Genomic DNA, 27,152 nt, shown 5'->3' with positions numbered 1-27,152 from the left:
TTTATTTCCAATAATGGTTGAAGTCTTCAGTTTTGATTGTATACACTACTTTCAACCCTTCATATTCATGCTTCTTAATGTTTGCCATTAGCCATGGTATCTAATAAATTTGCATTAAAGAAACCACAAGCTCTTCTTAAGAGTTTTATTTTTAAGATGGAAAAATGTGAAGGTCCCTAAATATTTTCGTCTCAGGGTAACGGACAGAAAAAAACACAGGACCAACCCCGTCTGATGACTCTTTCTTCAGATTGCCCAGGCTGCTGGACTTTTGCAGACTTGAAGTTCTAAAAATAACAATAATAGTAATTAGGATTAATGATAAGTGGCTCTGGTGCCGCTGTTTCTTAGGAGAGTATCTTGGAAAGAAACTAAAACTGTGTGTGGGTTGAATCCTGGTCATAAAAGAAAATCTGGATTCAGGCACTCACTTATGTGCTTAACTAAATTATAATGTTGAGTTCTTTTAAAAACAGAGGTGGTTAACTGTCCTGCCAAAAACCCTGAATGTCTCGCACATGTTAGAATAGCTGGAAAAACACTTAGGACTCTCCTTGTGATGTCAATATTTGAAAATAAACCAGCGTTTTTCCATGGACTAGTGGTGCGTCCCTTCATGTATACATTTAGACCAGGAACTTTTTTTTTATTTTTAATTTTTATTTCAATTTTATAGTTAATATGCCAGGGAACTTCTAAAATACTCACATACTATTTCCATATAATCCTTGTAATTAAAATAAAGGATGAAAGTGTTATTTTTCAATTCACAAAGGAATCCATTTTCTGAATCTGGCCAAGTACTTCATTTTATAGTTCTGATCAAGGCATACAAGAAAAATCCCTATTGCTGCCCATAATAATTCATTTGCTATCTTTGTAAAGGCAAAGTGACACCGTAAACTTCCGGAGATTCAACTATCTAGGGCTGGTCTTCTCAGAGATTGAAGGCAGGAATAGGTGACCAGTTTAGAAAGAGACAGAAAAAAGTAGTATCTCTGCTCTAAGAGGTAGAATAACATACATATACAAACAAACTTTTAAAAGGCAATTCTCATGTACTTATGTGTACATAAGTTGCTAGACATGTCCAGTACCAAATAAAGTAAACGATAATGGCGAGAAAAGAAAAGATCCCATCTTTGAGTACTGCTCTGAAAATAGATTCTCCTAACTTAATCCAGACTTGAACTTGGGTAAACATAGATACTGGGCCGGCTTACTACACGGAGAGTGCAAAAAACCATCGCAGGCTCTCTAGCCATCACATCATTCTCTGTGACTCTTTTCTGCTAGAGTCAAAATGCAAGCCAGTGCAAACCTGAAATTCAAAGCATTGCACTTCACATGAAAACTGATGAAGGAAGGCTAAAGACGTGCCACACTTGGCACAAGAAAACAGACAATGGTCGATAAGCAAGTATTTCTTTGTTAACTCACAACCCCCCCACCTCCCTCCACATCCAGCCATTACACCTGCATTAATGTATTCAGGCCTCAGTCATGCGCTTCTCATAGTGGTTATTGTTAGTGTAACAGAAGCTTCCTCTCTCTCCTGTATCAATGACATTTTTCACATTCAGTAACATAACTTACGAAAGACTATCACAAGGCTCAGTTTCAACAGCAGCACCAAGGATTATTTTTCCATCGCTAAAAGGAAAAAAAAAAAAAAAGGGAATGTGTGTGCTTCACGAGTAAAAGACCATATAAAAGACCTTATATATTCTGAGTAAACAGAACTGTCAAAAACAAAAAATCGTGCTAGGGAAGCTATTTCTCTTCTAAAATATTCTTTTTTTTTTTTTTAAGTAGGCTCCATGCCCAGCCTGGGGCTTAGACGCACAACCCTTAGATCAAGACCTGAGCTAAGATCAAGAGTCAGCTGCTAAACCTACTGAGCCTTGCAGGTGCCCCTCTCTTTTAAATTATTCTATTTTCTTTTATTTGGTCTAATTGTAAGATTAAGTAATTGAGAATGTGTTCCCTCAAAATTCTACTTGTCAGTGGAGAAACTATTGTATCCCTGACCTGAATCCTTCTTCCAAACAGCCTCAGGCAGATGATCGTTGCTATGGGGCTTGAGCCCCGTTGACGCACCCCCCCCCCCCCCCGGCCCCGTGACTTAGGACATAAAACCCAAGTGCTCTAAAATCCCTCTCTAACCTGACCATCACACCTCCCCAGTCTCATCTCCTATGACTTCTTGCTTCACACCCTTCATTTCAATAATACAGAACTGACTGCAGTTATTGATTCACACTGGTCCCTTGGCACATGCCTTACTGTTTCTTGCCTCGGGGTAAAACCTATGTCTGTAAATAAATGCAATGCACCCTGGTGTTTGCTTGATCTACTCTGTTGAACATTTATATTGCAATGTTGGGTCATAAATGACATACCTTTCTTCAAATGAAGTCTCTGGTTGAGGAGGCAATTTTGCTTTTTCAGAAGCTTCCAAGCCCTTAGATGCTGGCAGTGATGAAGGGATTGAAACTTCCAAGATGCTGGTGTGGAACTGTAATGTAATTATAGAAAGTCAAAAATCCATCAAACAAGACATAAGTCACAGAGGAAAAAAAAAACTGGTGAGACAATGACATGGTCTATTAATAAAATTTCATACACCTGTGTTTAGAACACTATTCTTACATTTATAAAATGGTCTCGGGATATAAACATCAACAAGTGTTCATCAGAGAAAACATTCTGGAGGAAGGTCATTTTTGAACTTGGTTCTCAATAAAACATAATAAATACCATCAAGTAAGTCAATAGCTGATCCTTGACAACTTTAAGCCCTAGTTAAAATCTTGGTTCTAACCTTAGGTAAGCCACTTAACTGGGCACCAGTTTTCTCCTCTGTAAACTGAGAATGGCAATGCCTACCTTGCAGGGTTCTCACGATTTGAGATGAGATTTTGGTAAAGTGCTTTGTAAACACACCTCTGTTTTCACTTTGTTTTCTACCACTAGTCTAACATAGAATGTTGTTCAAACCAGTTCTTTGTGGATACCACTTAAGACACTTTGCTTAATAACAATATTACAGCAGCAATATGCCTAATACATCTTCCCAAGCAAATGCTTTGTGTATCCTAAGGATGGAATCTATGAAAGAAATTTTATACTCTGGTGTTAAATAATTTCCGACGACCGCAGAGCAGTACGGTGTGAGAGCTCACCATAAACTAGTAAGTTAAACACTTAAAAGATATTGTGATAAAAAAAATAAACAAAATTGGGTGCCTGGGTGGCTCAGTCGTTAAGCGTCTGCCTTCAGCTCAGGTCATGATCCCAGGGTCGTGGGATCGAGTCCCACATCGGGCTCCCTGCTCGGCAGGAAGCCTACTTCTCCCTCTCCCGCTCCCCCTGCTTGTGTTCCTGCTCTCGCTCTCTCTCTCTCTGTCAAATAAATAAATAAGATCTTTAAAAAAAATTAAAAAATAAACAAAATTCACCTCAGTGAATTCACTTTGCCAGTCAACCAATTAGTGACTGTGTCTCCCTTCTGAAGTCAGACAGGAAGGGAGGGACTCACACCCGTGAACACACTTCTAGACGCCAATCAATCAACGACAGTCTCGCCTTTGTAACCACATATCCACAGCTGATGTCAACTCACTCCAGCCTCTGAGAGTCCATCAATCCCTGAGCTCCAACCATCCCCCACACCCCACATTTGATCAAAGAGACTGTCCTTGACCAACAAAGTTCACCTAGCTAACTAAATAAGCAATACATTTAGCTTTGTGATTTTTTGTTCCAGTTATTTAGTGGTGTCTCATCCCTTGACACTAAGAGGTTATAACATGTGAAGTCTATTAAAATAATCTGACTGGGCCCAAGATGGAGTGTCTTGAGTCAAGCTCCATGTCAGCAAACCCAAACTTAGCTAAGTTTCTGTGCTCAGCACTCCCAGAAAAGGCAGGCCTCGGTCAACCAGTCAGCACTTGCCTGCTCTGCGCAAGTTACCTGACCCCCCTCCAAGACTTCCCTTTGCTGCACATAAGGAAAGTAACCCGACTTTAACCAACCAGCAATGCCTATAGCATGACCCCCTGCTCCTGCCTCCTTCTGCCTAAAAAAAGCCTTTCATTTGCCTGATTCATAAACTGCTGAATAAAGCCAATAAGATGTTTCAAATTTACTCCGTTGAATTTTGTTCTTTAACAAGTCCTATTACTGTAAGATAGGAGATTACTTCACTATCTTTTTTTTTTTTTTTTTAACGTGAATCTTTATGATTAGTTCTGGGCAACTTACTGAGCCATCATCCCTGTGTTTTCAAGTTCACAGTAGCTCCCCGGGTTCCTCATCGTGGGGGAGGAAATGGCTCCACTAACAAACTCATGCGTTTTCTTGATTTCATTCTGAACTTTAGAGCTTTAACTCCAACTCACATAGCAAAGACTTTTTTTTCAAGGTTATGAGACTATCTGGGCCTACCTTACATGTAACAGCTGCTGTTCTGTAAACAGGCAGCAAGCACACGCATTGGCTGTCAGATGTTATTTTTCCCTTCAGTATAAATAAAACAATCAGGGGATTTTTTTTTCCCCTCTAAAATATTTATTCCTTAACTAATCCCTTGCCTCTTTCTTCCAACTTTATTGAGATATCACGAACATGCAGTACTGTATAAATTAAAACAAAAAAACAGAAAACACATTTTTTTTTTCCCTTGCGATGAGAACTTTCCGGATCTTCTCTCTTAGCAACTTTCCACCATACCAGACAGCAGGGTTAACCATAGTCATCATGTTGTACCTTACACCCCCAGCACTCGTCTGTCTAATAACTGGAAGTCTGTACCGTTTCACCACCTTCCTCCAATTTCCCCTACCCACTAATTCCTTACGAATGACATCTTGTAGCCCACTCCTACATTGAAGAGAGAAATGTTACTCGTTTTCTCCTTGAATTCATTTTCATTCAATTCCACCTTCATTTTCTCATTAGGTAATTAGAAGGAACAGATACGAAAAGGAAAGATGCCACTTGGTTTCCTCTCACCACCTACAGTAAAATGTTAAAGAAAAGATGAACAGAAGAGGAACTGGAAAACATAAGGGAGCCGAGGTTGTTTAGTTAAAATACAAAAACCACCTTTCCCATTCCTCCTTTCTCTAGACAGCACACTGCACTAAAAGTAAGAAACAGTTTCAGGGCAAAGAGGGAGGTGTGCCTTGGTTAAGACCTCAGGAAGACTTGAGGTAGTGCTGTCTCATTGAAACCTTCAAAAAGATCAACAACTCTGAAAGTAGAGTGATATTCCATGGCAGCCTTACAGAAAACTTAAGATAGGGAAAGGCTAATTGTGAAGATATCTGCGGGTATGCTTTACCTGATGGAGTGGATTATAAATTGATTCATGAGAAATTCCAAATGAGTAAAATATTACACCATATTAGACCAACAGACACAGAGACAGCAGAAGGTAGAAGGCCCTTGACCTGTATAGACACTTTTTACAGAAAACAACTCATCTGCAATTACAGGTTCCTTCTCCTGGAAATGGAAAGATGACTCACAGGAAGAACCAAGAGCCCAAAGGACTGGGCCCTGTCAAGGAGCTGGCCACACGGGCCTGGTTGGATTTTGGAACTGCTATGGACTGATGACACCGGTGTGTCTTCCATTTTCCCTCTTCTTTTTAATGGGAATGCCTAGCAGTTACTATGCCTATCCCACCACTGTATGTCAGGTGTGTAGGGGACAAACATGTCCTGGTTCTTTAAATGGAATGGAGTGCTACTCAAGAAGTCGTGCCTGAGGAGCTGCACCTACATCTTGGCCTGGTCTGGATGACAAGGTCCTGGGATGCTGATGCCTAACTGGAATGAGACCAAGAGGTCTTTGAAGAGGGGATGAGTATATTTTGCATGGGAGAGGGATGTAGATGATTGTAGCCACAGAGTGGAGGGGCAGATTGTACTCTTCGAATATGGTTGCACGGGTATATGCCATCCCACGTGTTCTTCTTAAATGTGATATTGTTACTCGTCATCAAGAGGTAGGGTCTATGTTTCCTCTCTGTGAATGTGTGTGGATTTGTGACTACAGGAGAAGAGATGCGCCATGACTTCTGAGTCGTATCAAAAAGGTGATATAAATTTGCCTAGTCCTCTTCTTGGGATGTTCATCCTTAGGATCTAAACACTATGCTAGGAGAAAGCCAAGCAGTCATGTGTATTTCCAGCCAGGGCCTCAGCTGAGGTCCTGGCCAACAGTAGCCCCAACCATGCGATATACAAATGGGTAGCCTTCAGGTGACTCAAGCCCCCAACCTTTGCGCCATCCTGACCGATGCCCAGTGGAGCGAAGAAGAAATGTTCCTGCTGAGCCTTGCCCAAATCACAGATTTGTTAGCAAAATAAACGTTGTCATTCAAGCCACAAATTTTTGGGGTGGTTGTCAATAGATAATGGAAACAGGTTTTGGCACCAGTATGATGTGAAAGAAAAGTAAACAATTTGAAGACTAAATATTCCTGTCCAGTTGCTTTTTTCCCCAAGTCTGAAGAAGTCAGGGAAATTTTACTCCAGCATTTTTCAAAGGCACCATCAGAAGTGACTAAAACCAACCTCTTTATATAATCTCACTTTATCTCCCTTCTTGTATTCTCTATTTATTCTTTAATAATAAAGATTATTATTATGTAGATTGTAATCTATTTAGGATGAAATCTTTCTCCCATGTTTTTCCTGAATAATTTAAGCAATTTTGACATTGCCCAAGGTATTTATTTATTAAAGAGAGGGGGGGAAAAAACACACCTTTCACAAAAAGTCCTATGAGACTCTGAGTCTTGACACAAAAATTGCCAAGACTCAGTCAGTAGTCGCACTGAGAAAAGATCCCATGTCTTTCATGCTGTCAACAGCATTTTAACCTTCAATGACACAGTCTCTTCACTATGAAAAGAGTCTGTAAATACCTCTTCTGGAACACTTGTGTTAAATGGGTCACGACTGGGAGATCCCATGACTGGTGTAGGTGATAGACTTTTCTCCAGGTCACTAAAACCCTGCACATCCAGCAAAGTAGAGATGGAACCGGAAGTGAGCAGATCTGCAAAGTCGCCATCTTGGCCTGGGTAAAGACAAAGCAAAAGGAGGACAACGGCAGCTTTTCATTTACATTTCACTTTTAGAGGAAGAATACCAACTGAATATAAAAATTTTTCTCATCCTCAAAAATCAAAGAGTCAGCTTCTCCTGAAATCCCTAGAAAAATAACAACAGGGCCCCTAGGAAACAACATGTTAAATTATGAGGCCTGAGGCCTGGGGGTGGTATTAATAGATACCATCACAGACTCACAGCATTGAAATTAGAAGTTAATTTAGTCCAACAACCCTCCCTAATTTTGTTTCAGAATTTGGAGCTTTACAAATTTCAGTTCAGAAATAACCAAGCTGGAGAATACCAGTGGTACAATAAACTAATTCTGAACAGCAACACCGTCACCATGAAACAACTCAATATTCACCACTACTGTGTTCTTAAAAAAAATAACAGAAAGAAAAGAGGAAAAGAAAAAAAAAAAAAAGGCAATCTTTTGATTCCTTAAGATGATCTTTCAGTGCCATTTATTTTAAAGCAGAAAGAATAGCCTTAGGGACAAATGTAACCACATATCCAGCAATGCGGCCAACTTTGAGAATTTCTTTTACATCTCCAGCAATGAAAAGGATTAGGTGCTGAAAAACTGTGCCAGATATTCTTTTTTAAAACCAAAAAATGATGCTTAAAACACTATTCTCTGAATAACACAAAATGGCAAATCATATACTCATTTAAAGTTATTAACTAGACTTAGCTTAATTTAGATTTTATTATTTATTCTAATTTCATTAAAATGTAGGTATTATTAGCATTCTCTAAGGACTAAGTAAATATAAATCCTAGTGAGAAATCACTGTTTATAAACTCTTCATTAGAACAGGACATAATTTTCAACAGTGGTTAAAAACTACCTCTTTTTGCTACACATTTTATATGCATTAAAAAAGATGAAAAAATACATGAGGGGTGCCTGGGTATCTCAGTTGGTTAACTGTCTGATTCTTTTTACCTTTTTTTTTTTAAGTTTTATTTATTTATTTATTTGAGAGATAGAGCGTGCGCGCACAGGCCAGGGGCAGAGGGAGAGAATCTTCAAGTAGACTCCTAGCTGAGTGCGGAGCCAAGGCAAGGCTTGATCTCACGACACATAAGACCGTGACCTGAGGGGCACCTGGGTGGTTCAGTCAGTTAAGTGGCTGCCTTCAGCTCAGGTCATGATCCCACAGTCCTGGGATTGAGCCCCGCATCGGGCTCCCTGCTCAGTGGAGAGCCTGCTTCTCCCTCTCCCTCTGCCTGCCGATCTTGCCTATCTGTGCTCTCTATCTCTCTGTCAAATAAATAAACAAAATTTAAAAAAAAAAAAAGATCATGACCTGAGCTCAAAACCAAGAGTCAGACGCTTAACCAACTGAGCCACCCAGGTGCCCCAAGTGTCCAACTCTTGACCTCAGCTCAGGTCTTGATCTCAGGGTCGTGAGTTCAAGCCCCATGTTGGGCTCCACACTGGGCATGGAGTCTACTTTAAAACAAAAACAGAATAAACAAAAACCCCCCATGAAACTGACAAAAGTGATCACGCCAGTGCAATTATGAACAATATTTACCACTTTTCTCTATTTTCTACATGTTTTATAATCACAGAAATTAATGTTTTCCCTTGATTTTTAAATATAAGAATTACAATGTTGAGATTCTATAAAATCAAACACTGTTTTAAATGCTATGACTATGTAAAAATTAATTACTTGTGAATTTATAATGTTGTCTAAAAAGAGACACTCTCTTGAAGGCATAGAAAATGCTGAGTGATGGGAATTGCTGTCAGAACACTGGTAGAGGTTCATTTGCTTGCTCATTTGGGTATTTACAAAATCTTAACATACGCTAAACCCTGTGGACAATAAGATTAAGATCCATTTTTTTTCCCTCAGAAATCCTCATCCAAAATAGGATTTTCCTTCTTTTTGAACTCATCAAAATTGAAATTCCAAAATCTGAGTATTTCACAAGTACCTTGAAAAGATTTATTACTTTCAGAGCAAATAACCCCACCTATGCACTGCTAATGAACAAGAAAACTTCAAAATTCTCAACACTTTTGTTTTAAATGACCCCCAGGGATTTTCCACATTTGAGGATGGCCAACTGGACCATGCATAGATAAAATAATAATACATCAAAAGGCATGACTATTTTTTTAAGTTTTTAATTCTAATTAAAATACAGTGTAATATTTGTTTCAGGCATACATTATAGTAATTCAACACTTCCAAACATCACCCTGTGCTCATCCCAACAAGTGCACTCCTCAATCCCCATCAAAGCATGATTATTTTTACTTAGATGTCTTATGGTTTTGCCTTTTTTTTTTTTTTAACTTAACACATTCAAAGCTGAACACAATCCCCCCTTAACCATTTCAATGCTCCCTCACTAGGCTTCTCTATCTTGGTAAGTGGAATCATCATCCACCTGGTTTGCTTTAGTCAAAAATGTCAATCTTGGGCGCCTGGGTGGCTCAGGTGGTTAAGCGGCTGCCTTCAGCTCAGGGCATGATCCCAGGGTTCTGGGATCGAGTCCCACATCGGGCTCCCTGCTCAGCAGGGAGTCTGCTTCTCCCTCTCCCTCTGCCTGCCTCTCTGCCTACTTGTGCTCTATCTCTGTCAAATAAATAAATAAAATCTTTAAAAAAAAAAAAAGTCAATCTTTCTTGATTCATTCCTCTTCTTCACTTTCATCTAATTCATCACACCACTGTGTTAATTCAAACACCAAAATATATTTCCAGTCAGTACCATCATATCATTCCACTTGGAATCCTGCAAGAGTCTCTTGATTGGCTTCTCTTCCTTCCAGTACTGCTCCCTTCTCCCATTATGGTCCATTTGTTATGTAGATGCCGCGGACTTGTGAAAACCCTTCAGTGGATCCCTCTGGGCTGACAGAGCTGAATGCCTCACATTGCCTGACCTGGCCAACACTAACTTCTAACAGCTCTGCTCATCTCATCTCATTCTCTCCCTGCTCACTACTTTCCGGTCAGTCACAATGGTCTTTTGACTTCTTAAACACACCAAGCACTTTTTCCCCAAATGCTCTTTTTTTTTTTTTTTAAGATTTTATTTATTTATTTTTGAGAGAGAGAGAGAGAGAAAGCATGAACAGAAGGGAAGGGTAGAAGGAGAAGCAGACTCTCTGCTGGTCAGGGAGCCCAATGAGGGAACCTGGGATCACGACCTAAGCTGAAGGCTTAACCAGCTGAGCCACCCAGGCGCCCCTCCCCATAGTCTCTTGAACACACTGTTCTTTCTGTCTGGAATGCTATCTCATGAACTCCACACAGAGGTTCTCCCTGACCAACCAATCTACAGTATTCTCATCGGCCTACACACCGAGAAAGTGTGTAGAGAACAGATGCCTAATGATATTGTTGAATGAATGAACGAATGAACTGTCTAATTTGGAATAATGGATAATCCAGGAAAATGAAACCAAATGTTAAAGTTCACAGCCGCTTAAAATCCAGTAAAGTAGAAAAACCTATAGAGCTACACTACCTTTTTTACCTTGGGGCAGTACCACCGTATCTTGCATTTTCTTGTACCTATTCAGGCACTGTCGAAGATCTTCTATTTTCCGATCCTATTAATAAAATAAATTGTCACCTTTAAATTATGACTTTAAACAGTAAAAGTAACTGCAACACAAAGAATAGGGAGACATGAATTATTTACATTATTCAAGGAATACTTCTAAACTTTAGTAGAACTGGTAATATCTAGAATAGTTTTCCTACGTACATCAGAGATAGAGAAAAAGTACCTCTAAATTTAGAGATCCTATCCTTCAGCTGCCATCTTTAAAAAACAAAAACAAAACAAGGTAATAAGATACAAAACAAAACAAAACAAAAAACCAAGAAAAAAATCAACTTTAATTATTCTCCTCTCCAACTTATGGGGCAGGTCTTGAAAGAAAGATTTATACCTATTGTCTTTATCAGCTGTCATCAATCACAATCTGGTTTTTCTCTCCTCAAAACACTCAGCTGAAGCTTCGTCAATTAGTCATCACAGACTTTCTATTTATTAAAAATAAAGAGAACTTTTCATCCTTTTTCTAATTTGACCTCTGGTATTTGATTGACCCCACTCTTTCCTTCTTTTCATTTTTCTTTCCACTCTTTCTTTTCTTCTATTTTGATTTCTTAATTCCTTGACCAGATAGATAGTCTACTTCCAATATCCCCACTATCTACCCAGCCCAGACTATAAAATGTTAGTGCTTTAAGATTTTGTCCTTTACCCTCACTCTGGTGGATTCTAAAAATGGGTTCCCTAGCTCTCCCCTCACTGGTTTTGGGCCTGGACATGTGACTTGCTTTAGCCAAAGAGGTATCAACAAATGTGGTGCAAGTAAAGGCTTGAAAGGTCTTTGCACATTAGGGCTTGCCCTCTCTCTCTGCTCTAGGAAACCTTGTGAGCACTATGTGAAGAAGCACAGACTAGTCTACTAGAAGATGAGAGATCATTTGGAGAAGAGACACCCCAGATGGGACCAACCTACGCAAGTCTGTTAATCTAGACATGTGAGTCACACCATCCTAGACCACCCAGCCCCATCCCACCCACCAGCTAACTGTAGAGTTCAGCAAAGCCAGCCCAGACCAGAAGAACCACCTAGCCAACCATCAGAAGTATGAGAAATAATAAATGTGATTTGTCATGGAGCAAAAGCTAATTTATGTATCAACTACAGTTTAGTCCCCGAAAATCTACAATTCTGTATTTCTCCTAAAATTGATGGGGTTCATTCCCTACCCAATCTATAATTATACATTAATCCCAAAATTTAGATTCACTTTTCAACTTTCTATGAGAAATCTCCTTTTAAATGTCCCATGAGCACATCGAAGTGAATGTCTCTAAAATTAAGCTCATTATTTGCCCCTGTTACTTGAGCCTCTGCTTAGATTCCCTTAACTCTTTGAGGGCACTATCATTCACCTTGTTACTCAAACTAGAAACTTATTCTCAAATCCAAAAAAATTTTTTTTTAAAGATTTTATTTATTTGAGACAGAGAGAGAGTGAGAGTGAGAGAGAACGAGCAGGGGAAAGGGGCAGAGGGAGAGGGAGAGGAGAAGCAGGCTCCCCGCTGAGCAGGGAGCTTGATGCGGGGCTCGATCCCAGGACTCTGGGATCATGACCTGAGCCGAAGGCAGATGCTTAACCAACTGAGCCACCCAGGAGCCCTCAAATCCAAAATTTTTTAAAAAAATCTTGTCAACCTGTGTAAATATCAGCTTCATATACCCCTCCACCTTATCTCATTCTGAACTTTCCCAGCATGCACTGGGCTGTTCTGAGCCTAGGTTTTTGAGACATGGTTTGGCTCGTAGATACTTTCCTTAGAAGCTTTCATTTTCCTGATGAACAACTCTTGCTTTTCCTCAGATTTTGCTCAAATATGGCCTCTTCGAAGCCTTCTGCAACTACTAAAAACTTATGTCACCCTTGGTGCTCCTAAAGCCGTTTGAACGTCTAGTAAGCCCTCAGTCAACATTGGGAGATTTGTTTGTTACTGATGCTTTTTGAGAGAGAGAAATTAAAACTAAATGAATTTCAGTGATTATTTTTAAAAAGTAAAAGCTATGGGGGCACCTAGGGGGCTCAGTCAGTTATGCGTCTGCCTTCGGCTCAGGTCATGATCCCAGAGTCCTGGGATCAAGCCCCGCATCAGGCTCCCTGCTCTCGGTCTCTCTCTCAAATAAATAAATAAAATCTTAAAAAAAAAAAAAGTAAAAGCTACGTGGGCCCCTTGCTAATTAATAACTTTCCTTTTTTTATTCCACAGTGGGAAAGACTAGCAAAAAGAAACCTATATATGGGTAGGCGGATGGGACAATGAGTTTATTTCCTAATAAAGAGCAAATAAAGAGAATGAAAGGCAAAAATATATAGACAAGTAAAACAGAGAAGACAAGAATTAGAGAAAGAAACAGGATGAGAGAAAAAGATCAAGACAAAGTTCTTTGGCATTTGCTTTTTTTTTTTTTTACTTCCTTGAAATGACTCTTTTCTTGGGAAAATGCCTTCTTGTTCTATTCATTAAGTAACATGAGGTAGGAATAGTTCTGATGACAGGAGCTGAACATGACTGTTGATGCCAGCTGGATATATGGCTGATCAGGTAGGCCGTGAAGAAACACCTTGCTTTAGAGGTCACTGTTTCCCTGCTCTAAGCAGAATGAAGCAACTGGAGTGAAGAACCTGGAGACCTTGGCGTTTGGCCAACGTAGCTAAAACAGAGCCTAGGGCCATATGTGATTTCCCAGTGCCCATACCTCTGTTCTCCTAGCTCACCTCTCAGGAGAACAGAGACAATGCCTGATGTGAAAGAATCCAGGAGTGTGAAGGAAATAATAGGAATAACATCAACCCCATCATGAAGCTGAGGTCGTCAAGGGCAACCCCTTTCAGAGTTCATGTTGGCCCAGAATGCATGCCCTATGGATGGTATCCTTTCTCTCATTTCCCACCTGAATATAAAGAAATGATCTGAGGGCTTGTACATTCTTCCAGATTCATGGGGAGGAGGGGGAGGCAGTTCTCAGTGGAGCCAATGCTGCTGGTCCCCATTCTACACACAGTCACAATGACAACTGCTACCACCGAGAGCGGGCACACGAGGGCAGAAAGGGAGAATGCTTGTCCCTCCACCTCAGTAGGGTGTAGGGTATGTTCTTCCAAACTGACATATCTCCAAAAAACGCAGGGAATGATCAAAATGGTGGTACACATCCACATAAATACTTTAATTTCATCTAGATACCTTTTCTTCATTTGCTGCCATCAAAGACTCCACAGCCTTTTTCATTTTTTGCACTTCAATATCTGAAAATATCACAACATCACATCAGAAGTCAGTTTCGTTAATATGTGTGACAATAACAAGAGGCTGAGTCTGCAGACTGAAATGTTTTAAGGAAACGTTTACCATCCATATCCTCTTTTGGGGAAAATCTGAAAAATGAACACTTTCCATATCACCTGAATGGTCATCACTCCAGAAAGTAAACAGTAAGGGAGAGAGCTAACTACCCTCTCTTGAAGCAACAACAAAATCTTCATGAGAACACTGAAAGTGAAATTTCAGTGCTATAACCACGAAAACACGGACTTTTAAAAAAAAAAAAACCTAGAGAGCAGTGGGGGAAAGCAATGAAGAGTGTACATGATGACATAAGCAGAGAAAATGATACTCAGTTTTAACCAAGATGGAGACATGAATGGCAAGAGCCTGATGGAATGTGGCATTTATAGGAGTAGTCATGCTAAGAAGCTGGTTGTAGGTTCCATACAGAAGGATAATAAGTACTTTGCTTCATCTATAAACATCATCTCCAACACTATTTTAAAATGTAAAGCCAAAGTAAGGTAAAATGTGATTTTTGCTTAAAATTTGACAAATACAAAAGCACATTACTTTAATAATAAAAGAACCAATATTTTAAGATGTAACATCCAACCTAAAATGAAATCACAAATTTAAAAAACTCAAACAAGCTAAGGTTACCTGCTTCTGAGGGAAAAAACAAAAAACAAAAAACTACTACTTAAGATAATTTTTAAAATAGTGGTGCATTGTTCACCACTGATATAACATTTTCAATTAAGGTATATTCCGTAGAAACTGCCTTTTTTTTTTGGTGCCAAATTCTCTTGACTTAAGAATTCAATATCTGGAGGGAAGAACCTATTAATTAAGGACTTATCTTTATGATATTATATAATCTGGGTTCTGTTAATCAGCCTGGGTACAATCTCTTTTGTAACACTGAGAGGGTGTGTCTAATTCCTAACAGATATCAGCGAAAAAGTGGGCTACAAGACATTGAAAAGTAACTTTCTCTTCTGACCCTCTGTCTCCTGAACTACAAAGAAAATGCTTCTCACTTCCACTACTCTGAGTGCTCTGTTGTATCCTGTGGAGCCAAAGGGCTGAATCAGAAAATTAGCAAAATGACCTTCTACTCTTTGTTTTTATTGTTTGGTACACTCTATTTTGTACAGTCTGAAGAAATGGAGAGCTTATCGATGAAGCAACTTCACATCTTTGGTGAGAGAAATGTTTTAAAACACATGCAAAGAACAGTCCAAGTAGTACTTTTGGTGAATGTAAAGGCTGATGGAAATACACCAAAAACCTTACTTTTGTCTTTGAGCTTCTTTTTAAAATTTTCATCTGTGCAGGAAAACCCATCGAATTGGAAGTTAGTATATACTTACAACAATAAATATTTTAAAAGCAATATTATTTAGTCTTTAACCTAAAATAAAGAAACTCTAACCCTATAAAAACTGAATATTAAACACTATTTTGTGACTTTAGGAATAGTACTACAATACACTATGCTCTGTGTAAGGTTAGAAAGAGAATATCATTCATCCAAAGACCTAAATTTGAGCTCCTACCTCTGTCACTTCATCTTTGTGAACCTTGATTTTCCTGTATATTAAAATTAGATCTATGGAGTACAAGCACTCCTTATGCTCTACGTGGTGAAAATACCTTTAGTGATGATTTGGTGGTTGTTACATTTCTGTTACAGCTCAACACATGGCCTTCCTGAACGTGCCCAGCACACTGCTTAGGACACATGAAACTCACCACTCAAATTCAACGACACTGACACAGTGTATCCCCCGTTTAATGAGATGAGTCCACTAATCACACAGTTAGATGTTTTGCCAACATCAGATTGCCATGAACTTTCTAAATATTGCTCTCGACCCTTGTATTTATCTGGCTGTGCGTTGGTGACAAGCAGTTCACAGACCAGTGTCCATCTTTGGGCACCACTAATCTACCACATCCTCTGGCCCACAAGTTCGATAATTCCATTTTATTCTTAAAACCCCAAAACACGACCTAACTGTGGATGTCCTTTAAAAACACAATTCTAAGGGTGCCTGACTGGCTCAGTTGGTACAGTATGTGATTTTTGATCTCGGGGTGGTGAGTTCAAGCCCCACGTTGAATGTAGAGCTTACTTAAAAAACAAAAAAACACACAACAACAATTCTATATATGCCAAAATACACAAAGGAAAAAAAAATCCATTTCCTTCAATGGTTGAGGACTTGAGCTTTCTGATCCATAGGGAATTGCAACTACAGGGATATAAAGCCAGGGTTTTCTAGAGCCAAGAAAGACATCACAGGTAACCTAATTCAACCCCTTCACTGTTCAGACTGTGAGGTTACCAATGTTCACATGATATATAAAAGTGTACTAAAGCTACACTAAACGGAATTTTTTGTTTCAAAAGAATCAGAAACTGCTTTGGTAGCTTGCATGCCACAGTGATTTATAATAGCAAGGAAAGGTTAAACCGAACCTAGTGTTGTCAGGTGTTACGTGCATTTATATCTCCAAATATAACATAAAAAACACATTCCATTCAAGTTATTTTCTATCAAGTATAACGTACATTAAAAATTACAGTCCATACAATATTCAAAACAAACCTCCTCAATTACGAGAAAAATTTTTGATAAATTCACACACGTTTTCAAAAAACAGAATTAGCCTATTTTTGCTTTCTAGCAGGTCGAGGGCTCAATCCATTATAAGAAATTTTCATTGATTTTCCAAAGATGCAAGGTCTTTTCCTCTCTTCTCTCAAGAGGAAAGGTTTCTAAATCTCTTACTTCGTGCTGTTTCAAGTTCAGTTCAGAGGGAAATAATCCTGGGACATAATAATCGTTCCTTTTAATGCTCTCTGTCACTCCCTTGTACCACGATCTGAACAAGAACTCTCTTGGGAGAATTTACAACTTAGTAATCTAAAATAAACACCCGATAAAGTACAGAGTTGCCCTTCTCCAGCTGCTGAAGAGGAAGCTAATAGATCCCCAGGCACAGGAAAGAGTCTCCGAGGAGTCTCTGCTATCCTGGGCTTAGCTGATGTCTGCTAGCCTTCCCCCTTCTCTGAAATGACACATTGCTAACACTGGGCTCTTTTGCAGATGTAAAAGATGTAAAGGAGTAAGGGAGAGAGGGTTGCATAGGAAGGATTCTAACAAAGTAAGAGAACAAATGTCAAATGTATGTACCCACCTCGATCAAGAATTTCCACCCCCTCTCCTTTCATCTTGCACACCAATTTTTCTTGTAGCCTTTTTACTTCAGATTCCTTCTCCTCCAGTTGTTCTTTTAAAGATGCCAGTTCGTCCTACAAATGGTAAATTCATTTCAAAACAGTAGATTATGACTAAAAGAGGCTATTCAGGGAGCATGTTAACTCTTAAATCAATAATTAGTTTTTAGGAATGAAACAAAAAATGATAGGAATCTAGATGCAGACTTCAGAAACCAGACAGTGGCAATGGGAAGCAGGAAGCAAGACAATTAATGAAGGTCAATGTATAATAATTCTGGCATAGTGTTTCAAGTTTCTTTGTGACCGAATTAAAACAAAAGCTTTTCAAGTATAATTAGGACCAGGGTAGCCCTAAGGTTTAAATCTTATGTTAAATAAAAAAAAAAAAACTCCCCAAGTTAATCAAGGATGATAATCAAATTAGACACTTAGTGTCCTAAAAGCAAAATAAAACGCAAATTGGAAAATATGTATTAAGACTTGACTGAGATTTATTTAGTATTTCGAGATGGCACTCATGTTCCCTGGACAAGGCAGAGCTTAATTAATGGGTAAGGTAGCAGGTGATGAACAATGTTAGGCAAATCATGGGACTAAGTAATTCATCCTTATCACCAAAATAAAAGAACAGAGGCTCCTACAAGAATGGAAAAAAAGATTTAACAAACAGATTTGAAACCCCCCCCTTCTTTTTTACTACCTAGCTATTAAAGATTCCAGTCCAGTGTTCTATTTACTAATGTTTTAATTTTCAGTTTAATTTTGGTGAAGAATTAGCTTTAGCACTGAAATTTTGCTGGCTGTATTTACACAGAAAATAAAGCTATGCAGTGCTAATAAATGTACTTTTATATTTGATAAACATTTTATTTTCAGTCTCTAAATGTATGTATTATGTTAGTACTATGAGAAGATCTCCAATGAAACAAGAAAGCTGGCCCTATACTTTTTACTTATGATAGGCGTGGATCCCAAGTACAAGGAATTTTTTTTCAGTAGCACTGGCAAGAAGCTTTTTTTTTTTTAAAGGTTTTATTTATTTATTTGACAGAGATAGCAAGAGCAGGAACACAAGCAGGGGGAGTGGGAAAGGGAGAAGCAGGCCTCCCACCGAGCAGGGAGCCCGATGCGGGGCTCGATCCCAGGACCCTGGGATCATGACCTGAGCCGAAGGCAGACGCCTAACGACTGAGCCACCCAGGCGCCCCGCAAGAAGCTTCTTTAAGCAGTAATTTCAACTCACTGCCACGATATAGTATTTTTTCCCCCACAGGTGGCATTTTTGCAACTATTTTACCATATGCTTGGGTCTCAGATACTCTAAGAGGGTGAGATCTAATTTATTAATGAATACTTTTATTATTTTTCATTAATTATTTAATATGTTTCTGAAAACAGGGATCTCACTGTCCCTTTCATCAGCTTTAAATGTATTTTTAAAAAATAGATGACACACACACGATGAATGCACATGCTACTAAAAACACTATCACGGCAAAACAGCACAAGCCAGAAAGCAAACAGGCCCAGGACCCCAGTACCCAAAGTCTACTACACCTTCAGTGACTCCCATTTTTGCTCCATCCGCTGCTTTTCATACTGCATCTGACCCACCTTGATTTTCATGCTAGAAAGTTTGGCCATTAAAGACTGGTAGAGAGACAGAGGTGTGAAAGAAACCACAGATAGAAAAAGACAAGCCTAAATATCCAAGAAAATAGTATCGGTTTATAAAGGAGGTTAGGTTAACTAAGAGAAATAACAGGTTATATTTTACTAGACTAGTTAAAGCCCCGATTTTTATTCAGAATAGTGGTGTCCAAATTCAAGAAGGTCTCCAGCTTGGGGGAATATTTCATTCACTTGTAAAATACCTTCTTTATCATCTATTGAGTTGAAAACTTATATTATCGATCATAGATAAGTGAGTCATGTGTTTACAAATTTTTGCCTTTGAGAAAACTTACTTTAGTTGATTTCAGCTTTTTTTCATACTGAAGTCTTTCATTGTCCATTTCACTGACTCTTAACCTCAAATCATTGATCTCTTGCATTAGCCCCTGTCAAAGAAGAAACAATGAAATACATTAGGAAAGTGGCAACACACCTATCTATGCCAAAATAGCAGCTTGGAGATACGAAGTCAACAGCGTCTAAGTTCAAGTTGTACGAACTGGATCAGACAAATGGAAATAAACGTGTATCTCCCTGAGACCCAAAGCATCTTTCTAGTTAAAACACTAAATTCTCAATGCCTCTGGCCTACAATGATGGGATTATGGAAATAAAAGGTAATTTTTAAAAATTTAAATTAATTAACATATAATGTATTATTAGTTTCAGAGGTAGAGGTCAGTGATTCATCAGTCTTATGTAACACCCAGTGCTCATTACATCATATGCCCTCCTTAATGCCCATCACCCTATTACCCCATCCCCCCACCCACCACCCCTCCAGCAACCCTCAGTTTGTCTCCTATGATTAAGAGTTAAAAGGTGACTTTCAATTTTGATTAAGAAAGGTAGCTAATCATGTACCATCAATCATCAGCTATTCCTGGACTAAAAATCACCATATAGATTCCATCTTTTAAAATTAACTAGAAAAATTTTCTTTAGTAAAGCCATCTACTTTTAGGGCCTTTTCGGTGATATGTGGATTATTTATAAAAAACATTTTTATGATTTCTTCCTTTGTCTAACAAAAATATAGATTGTTCATCAACCCAGTCTGGGAGAATGGAATGGAATTTAAATCTTTTTTTGTTTTTTTTGAAATGTGAATCTTTTAAACCAAGGATTCTCAACTTGAGGGTGGATGACGGCCCTGTAATTTACAAATACATTGTCATAATATAATGTTATATTTGGAATAGGAAAAGGAAAATAATCTTAAGGTTTTCATAATACAAATACAGCCAGATGCTTTTCCTACTTCCACTTTAAAAAAAATAATAATTTGCTTGTAAAACTTGTCTAAGTGTTTTGAGAAATAGTAACATATTTTTGTCCAGAGCCCAGACAGTAGGAAAAGGGAATCAGAATGCCACACAATACCAACTTCAAATACTGTGGAGAGGATTTATTTTTTACTACAAGCCATCAAGACCCCACCAAAGGTTAATGTGTTTTTATTCCTCATTTTTACAAGTCCTCTATTCCTGAGCCACAACTTAACAGATGACAGAATTATACAAAAATGCCACAAAAAAGAAACAAACAACACTAGAAGAAATAAACCTTTCTTACTAAACTTCTATGCGTAATGATTCACACATAGGGAAAGGGATGCCTTTCCTAATTATATAATTACTTAACAGTAGTGTATCATAATTACTCATTAGTTATTATAATTATTTTCTTTTTTTTTCTAAAGAGCACACACATGTGCATGCACGTGGCAAGAGGCAGAAGGAGAGAATTTTCAAGCAGACTCCCCGCTGAGCATGGAGCCTTAGGCGAGGCTCCATGAGCTCCTGACCTGAGCCAAAATCGAGTCAGAGGCTTAACCGACTGGGCCATCCAGGCACCCCTATTATAATTGTTATTAACACAGCGTCTCAGTAAAGGAATATCTATTTTCCTTTGAGGTCAGGAACTGTTTGACATCATTTAATAACATTCTAGACGTGTTCAGAATTCAAGTCTAAGGAAAAAGTCAGTTTCTCCTGTTTATTTACCTTCCATTTATTAATCATCCTTGCATACTATGAATTCTTAGTGATCTTCCTTCATCTGCCTGGTCTTTTTAATATATATCTTTCCACTTTCTCATGGCTAGCAGCTTTGAATTCCTATTTGGTATTGTTTTATTTTACCACTTCTTTTAGAAATAGTTACAATTTGCAGGGGCGCCTGGGTGGCTCAGTCAGTTAAGCGACTGCCTTTGGCTCAGGTCATGATCTCAGGGTCCTGGGATCGAGCCCCGCATCGGGCTCCCTGCTCAGAGGGAAGCCTGCTTCTCCCTTTCCCACTCCCACTGCTTGTGTTCCCTCTCTCGCTGTCTTTCTCTCTGTCAAATAAATAAATAAAATAAAAATAGTATTAAAAAAAAAGAAATAGTTACAATTTGCGAAAAAGAAGTAATTGAAGAAAACAGAATTATAAATTGAAATAATTTTTCTCTTAAAGAAAAAAAAGCCCTACCCAAATATCCCTTGTGGCAACACTGTAACTATGAATGTAAATCTCCAACCTGAAAAAAGTCCTGTTTTCCCCTAATAACTCAAGCTGGAAAATCTGAAAATAGCTCCTTGATACAAAACTTTAAAAAAAATGGAATTCAAATTATTTCTAACTAATTTCTTATCAGAATTTCAGTTCTTTTTAAAAAGAAAATCCCTGTTACTGTTCCCTTTTCCTTCTCAGAGAAACTCAGGCTTTACAGAAAACTCAATTTCTGGCATCTGTACTCTTACCAGAAGGGGGCACTGTTGAATAATGCTAAGCATCTTCTATCAGCCATTCCTGGGACAGGCAAGTCTTCAAAATTCCAGGATTTCAAGGTTTTTACCCCTAATCTTTAGGAAGTGCCTATATTTCTTCTCCATTCCAATATTTTCTTAGAAATTAATCTCCAAATAATCTAAAGTTCTAAGACAAAGAATTTTGGATTCATGAAACAGCCAGGGAAACTTTTTTTTAAAAGGAGGCTCCAGACCCAACAAGGGGCTTGAACTCATGACCCTGAGATCAAGAGTTGCATGCTCTACTGACTGAGCAAGGCAGGCGCCCCCCCAAACATTTTATTTTTATTAAGGGAACAAGAATAGGAAAATGAGCATATTCAATTCAGTTTTAATTTTGAGGACTATTTTATTTATTGTCATATGTAACAAAGTTGATCAGATTATAGTTTATAATCTCTCGGTATGCATATTATTTTTTACCAATAGTATTGAATATTTATTAGAAAATTATCAAGGATTGAGTTTATTGAAAGTTTGATGACAGGATCACTTTGCTTATGATTGAAAATGCATGAGTGAAGCAAGGAAGCACCAGAAAAAAAAGTTTTATAAAAAAAAAATGCAGACAGAGGCGCCTGGGTGGCTCAGTCAGTTAAGCCTCTGACTTGCTCTTCGGCTCAGGGTCATGGGATAGAGTCCCATGACAGGGTCCATGCTCAGCGCAGAGTCTCTTGAGATTCTCTCTTCCCTTCTCCCTCTGCCCATCCTCCCACGCACGCGAGTGCACTCTTTTTCTCTCTCTCTCAAATAAATAAATAACATCTTTTTTAAAAACACAGACAAACTCAAGAGATGTAAATATTGCTCTGGAGTCTTACAAAAAAATCATAACGCATCCACTTCGATTTAGTCCCATTGTTTGGTTAACATCTTGGATCCAAATTAACCAGTTCTGCAGGTTAAGACTCCTCCTAAACTTTATGCATACAATGGAAAAGGCCAACTCTGGACCTGAATACTGTAACTTCTTTCCCTGCACCAGAGTAAGCTCCACAGCATGTTGTCCATCTGTTGACTGAATTCTATCGCAACTGTGGGGTCAGGGAACGAGAGAGAGGAAAAAGAGGAAAATATCCAAACAGATTTTTCAAGAAAGCACAAAAGGGACAATTTTAGAGAAATTGGGTAACTTTCTCAGTTCTGTTTTAAGAGCCCTAGTCTCAATCAAGTGAGAAACATGCTCATATAGGTGACTGACAAAGAGCTTTAGAAGATTAAACGTGAACTAAGTCAGGGATTTCCTTTTGCTGCTGAGGAAGTAATACATATGCCGAGACTTTCCATTAGAGTTCCGTCTTTGGCAGGAAATTTAATTTTGAAAACAGCAATGGAGTTAATCTCACTAAATCCAGTCTACGTAGGACTTGCATACAGTGGAGAACATATGTAATGTATCTCGTATCATGATGGTACAGAGTTGGCTTGGAATGAAAATAGAGGGGGAAAATACTTAAATGATTTCTTCTCCTCTCCCCTTCCTTGTACCCACTTTCTAATACAGTATGAGAACTCTCCATATGCCAACCGAGGAAACAAAAGAGAGAAAAAAGAAGAGACACCCCTAGGAGATAACAAAGTCCTGCAGCTCTTCATATTTCTTTCCAAATAAACATTTCAAATGGATAGGCTCTCTTTCCCCAACAACAAATAATAAGCAAATAAAAGACCCGGATTAACAATAAAACAGTACAAAGAACAAAGCATGGTTAACCACAGAAATGGGTACTTTTCACAAAAGTATAGTGAGCTTTATTTATTTGGCATGATTTATGTGTGGAATAGACCAAAAGTAGAAGGCCAAATGAAATAAACTCTAAAAATCTGATTTTTATGATTATATAATGAAAGCATGTTCTCTGTACGTATTTTAAAACCGACTTATTATATAGCAAATAATCAGTATAACTTAAAGAGAGCTATTAGTAAAGTGATACACTTAAACCCATTATTTTCATAATGAAGAAAACCACTATAGATGGACAGAAGGACAGACAGATGAATAGAGAGAAGCTGCAAATGTCATAAAGTTGAAAGTTATTTCTAAAGACTAATGAAAGGATTAATATTTCACATCAACAGGGGCGCCTGGGTGGCTCAGTCATTAAGCGTCTGCCTTTGGCTCAGGTCATGGTCCCAGGGTCCTGGGATCAGGCCCCGTGTCGGGCTCCCTGCTCAGCGGGAAGCCTGCTTCTCCCTTTCCCACTCCTCCTGCTTGTGTTCCCTCTCTTGCTGTGCCTCTCTCTGTCAAATAAATAAATAAAATCTTAAAAAAAAAAAATTTCACATCAACAGTCTCACAATAAATATTTCCATGAGCATTTAGTGATAGTCAATGTAAAAAAAGTCAATGTAATTAAAGATTATTCTTAAAAAGAAGCACGGATGAACGAGAGCATGTAGTAATTAGCTGCCTCTCCCTCACGCCTACAAGGAATTTCAACTTGCTCTGGAAATATGTGTATGACATATACACACACACACACGCATATGTATATAAAGGGGGGGGCTGTCACTTACCTCGGTGTCTCTGAACCTATCTTCATAATCCAATCTGTCCTTCTCTACAGCTGTCAGTTTTAGCTTCAAGTTAGATATTTCAGCCATCAGATCCAACTTCTGAGTTTCTAAGGATGTCCTACTCAGAAGCTCCTGTTACAATTTAAGAGATACATTCAAAAGTTGTTTTATTATAAACAGACACATACGGATGTGTCTCACAACTGCAAAGCAGTAACTATCAAGTCAGGAATGTGGTAAAGATTAATCACTAAACAGATAAAATTTGAAAAAATTATTTGCTTCAGTTAACCTTCATTGAGAACTAAATGTACGCTTGCTTACTGGGGAGACGTACATTATATAGATACACACATATATATAAACCTGAAATGCTGCTAAGCCTGCAGAGAACACTGATGATGACATGTTTTAAGTGGCTCGATCCTCAAAACAACCTTATAAAGTAGAAACTCCTAAAGATAACTCACGAATTATCCTTGTTCAACAAATGAGGAAGGTGAGGAACAGAGAGGTTAAGAACTTGCCAAAAGTCATATAGCAAGGAAATGGCAGAGTGAGGACTCAAACTGAAACAGCCTCCCTCCAGTGCATACCCTATCCACTATATTATAGGTCCTCTCGTCCACGAGCACCGTGTGTGTGTGTGTGTATGTGTGTGTGTGTGTACATTACAAGTTTGGTTTTTTTTTTTTTCCCAGAAGTCATATATGGTACTTATCTTTTTTCTTAATCATAAAATATATGCTCGTGTTTGGGGGTTAGGAAACCATATCAAAGTTTAAAGAAGAACATTAAAATTACCTACAGTACTATCAATATTTTATTCCAGATTCTAATTACTTTCTATTGTGTGCATGTGTTTTGAGACCCTGCTACTCTAGGTTTTTGCTTAAAATATGCCAGTCTAGGTGAATCATGAACTTTATTCCTGCATCAGAGTGAACACGACATACAAATGCAGCACTTCAAACAGGTCAGCAAGAAAATTCCACCTCAGTGCAGGCTTCTGAACATACCTGCTGCAGCATTTCTTCTGTAGCATTCAGCTTTTCCCTGTGCTCTTCAAGACAAAACTCCAAATCTCGAATCTTCTCTCCTTGAGCCTCTACCTGGTCTGTTAACACACTTACCTGTATTAAGAGCAAAATATGCAATAGATTAGGAAGAATTTGGGTCCCACTACAAACTTTTATTTCTCTAAATAGAACAAAAACTGGAATGATGTCATTCCCCATTTGGTTGTAAAGAAAAGAAATGCTGTGGGTAAGACAGCAGTCCTTCACAATCCTATTTAAGTGATGCTTATGGATCTGAGGCCTCCAATTTTTAAGGTGATTAGGGCTGACTGGGGATATGTAATACCTTGTATTTATAGGTTAACATCATTTCAACCATTATATGCAAGAGAGCATGTGCACAGATCATCCTTTTTGGGGGGAATGGGATGGGAGTGGGAAGTAGTATTAGAGATTAAGAGAGGAAATGGAGTTATGTTTGAAAGAGAAGCTGTCAAGGACTATTCAAGTCTGATACTTCATGAAGAATAAAGAAAAGGACCCAGGGAATTCAAATTCCATGAGATCTTTCCTGATTACATTATCCACAAGTGTGTTCAAATCTAAGATGTAACTCAAAGATCCACAAGGAGACACTGGATTAGTCTTTTATCCTTGGTGCTTATTGAAAATGTGAGTCGGGGTGCCTGGGTGGCTCAGTCAGTTAAGCGTCTGCCTTCGGCTCAGATCACGATCCCAGGGTTCTGGGATCGAGCCCCGCATCGGGCTCCCCGCTCCGCGGAGAGCCTGCTTCTCCCTCTCCCTCTCCCCCTGCTTGTGTTCCCTCTCTCACTCTCTCTCTGTCAAATAAATAAATAAAGTCTTAAAAATAAAAAAAAGAAAATGTGAGTTTTTCCCCAATGATCACCAGTCTAGTAAATCTACTGCAATTTAGTTAGCTCAAAATACCAAAATAAAAATATTTGTCATGCATTTAAAACATTATGAAGAGGAAAACTCAAATTTAGCCATTAAACCAGACTCCATTACTCACTCATGTTCTGTCTGGCTCATGGTATCATTTTTAAAGTTCAAAAATTAAATATATTCAGATTCAGAAATATTCAGGTTTATGAATATCTATAGTATAAAATTGCAATTTGTGCTGTATATTAAAAAAATCAGATCAAATAAGATGACAGATCAGATCAGAAAATCAGCTTAGATGACACTGTGTCTGTCATCAGAGAGTCCAGGCTGCTCGCTCTAGACAGGGTAAGCATACCCTTGTGCTGCTACAGTCCCCACCACTCCCTATTGTGTACAGATGGCCTGCACTTATTTCTCTTAGTGGCTCCTAGAAGCATCTGAATATGCCATCCCAATTTAAAATGGCCTTTGTGAATATGTCATGAAGAAAGAACAGCATTTTAAAACCACTTGCCTGAAGAACGAGAGATTCTTTATCATTTTCTAAACGTGCTAGCCTTTCTTGATACACCTCTCCATTCCCGGGCAGGTGTCCATTTGTCTGAAAAGATGAAGTAGTATGAGAAGACATCCAAATGGCCAACAGACACATGAAAAAGTGCTCAACATCGCTCGGCATCAGGGAAATCCAAATCAAAACCTCAATGAGATACCACCTCACACCAGTCTGAACGCCTAAAATTAACAAGTCAGGAAATGACAGATGCTGGTGGGGATGCAGAGAAAGGGGAACCCTCCCACGCTGTTGGTGGGAATGCAAGCTGGTGCAGCCACTCTGGAAAACTGTATGGAGGTTCCTCAAAAAGTTGAAAATAGAGCTACCATATGATCCAGCAATTGCACTACTGGGTATTTACCCCAAAGATACAAAAGTAGGGATCCGAAGGGGTACGTGCACCCTGATGTTTATAGCAGCAATGTCCACAATAGCCAAACTGTGG

General features: G+C 38.6%; 1 protein-coding gene across 9 annotated transcripts in view; it reads right to left on the bottom strand.

Moving 5' to 3' along the window:
* Nucleotides 1–27,152, bottom strand: part of PPFIBP1 (PPFIB scaffold protein 1) — a 171,235-nt gene that overhangs the window by 15,282 nt on the left and 128,801 nt on the right. For 5 of the 9 annotated variants that reach the window (XM_081821370.1, XM_081821368.1, XM_081821374.1 and 2 more), the window contains 12 exons: nt 26,666–26,752; nt 25,243–25,356; nt 24,224–24,355; nt 19,205–19,297; nt 17,195–17,309; nt 15,284–15,316; nt 13,904–13,965; nt 10,628–10,712; nt 6,941–7,095; nt 2,403–2,518; nt 1,597–1,653; nt 227–287 (listed from right to left, as the gene is read on the bottom strand). In XM_081821370.1, coding sequence (XP_081677496.1) covers nt 227–287; nt 1,597–1,653; nt 2,403–2,518; nt 6,941–7,095; nt 10,628–10,712; nt 13,904–13,965; nt 15,284–15,316; nt 17,195–17,309; nt 19,205–19,297; nt 24,224–24,355; nt 25,243–25,356; nt 26,666–26,752 — 1,110 coding nt within the window. The remainder of the gene's footprint in view (nt 1–226; nt 288–1,596; nt 1,654–2,402; nt 2,519–6,940; nt 7,096–10,627; nt 10,713–13,903; nt 13,966–15,283; nt 15,317–17,194; nt 17,310–19,204; nt 19,298–24,223; nt 24,356–25,242; nt 25,357–26,665; nt 26,753–27,152) is intronic. The other 4 variants (XM_081821376.1, XM_081821375.1, XM_081821372.1 and 1 more) reach the window with 3 other exon arrangements.

The sequence above is a fragment of the Leptonychotes weddellii genome, chromosome 5 (assembly GCF_054177405.1).
Source record: "Leptonychotes weddellii isolate Sample4059 chromosome 5, ASM5417740v2, whole genome shotgun sequence".
Lineage (NCBI taxonomy): Eukaryota > Metazoa > Chordata > Mammalia > Carnivora > Phocidae > Leptonychotes > Leptonychotes weddellii.
This window is presented reverse-complemented; position numbering and strand designations above follow the sequence as displayed.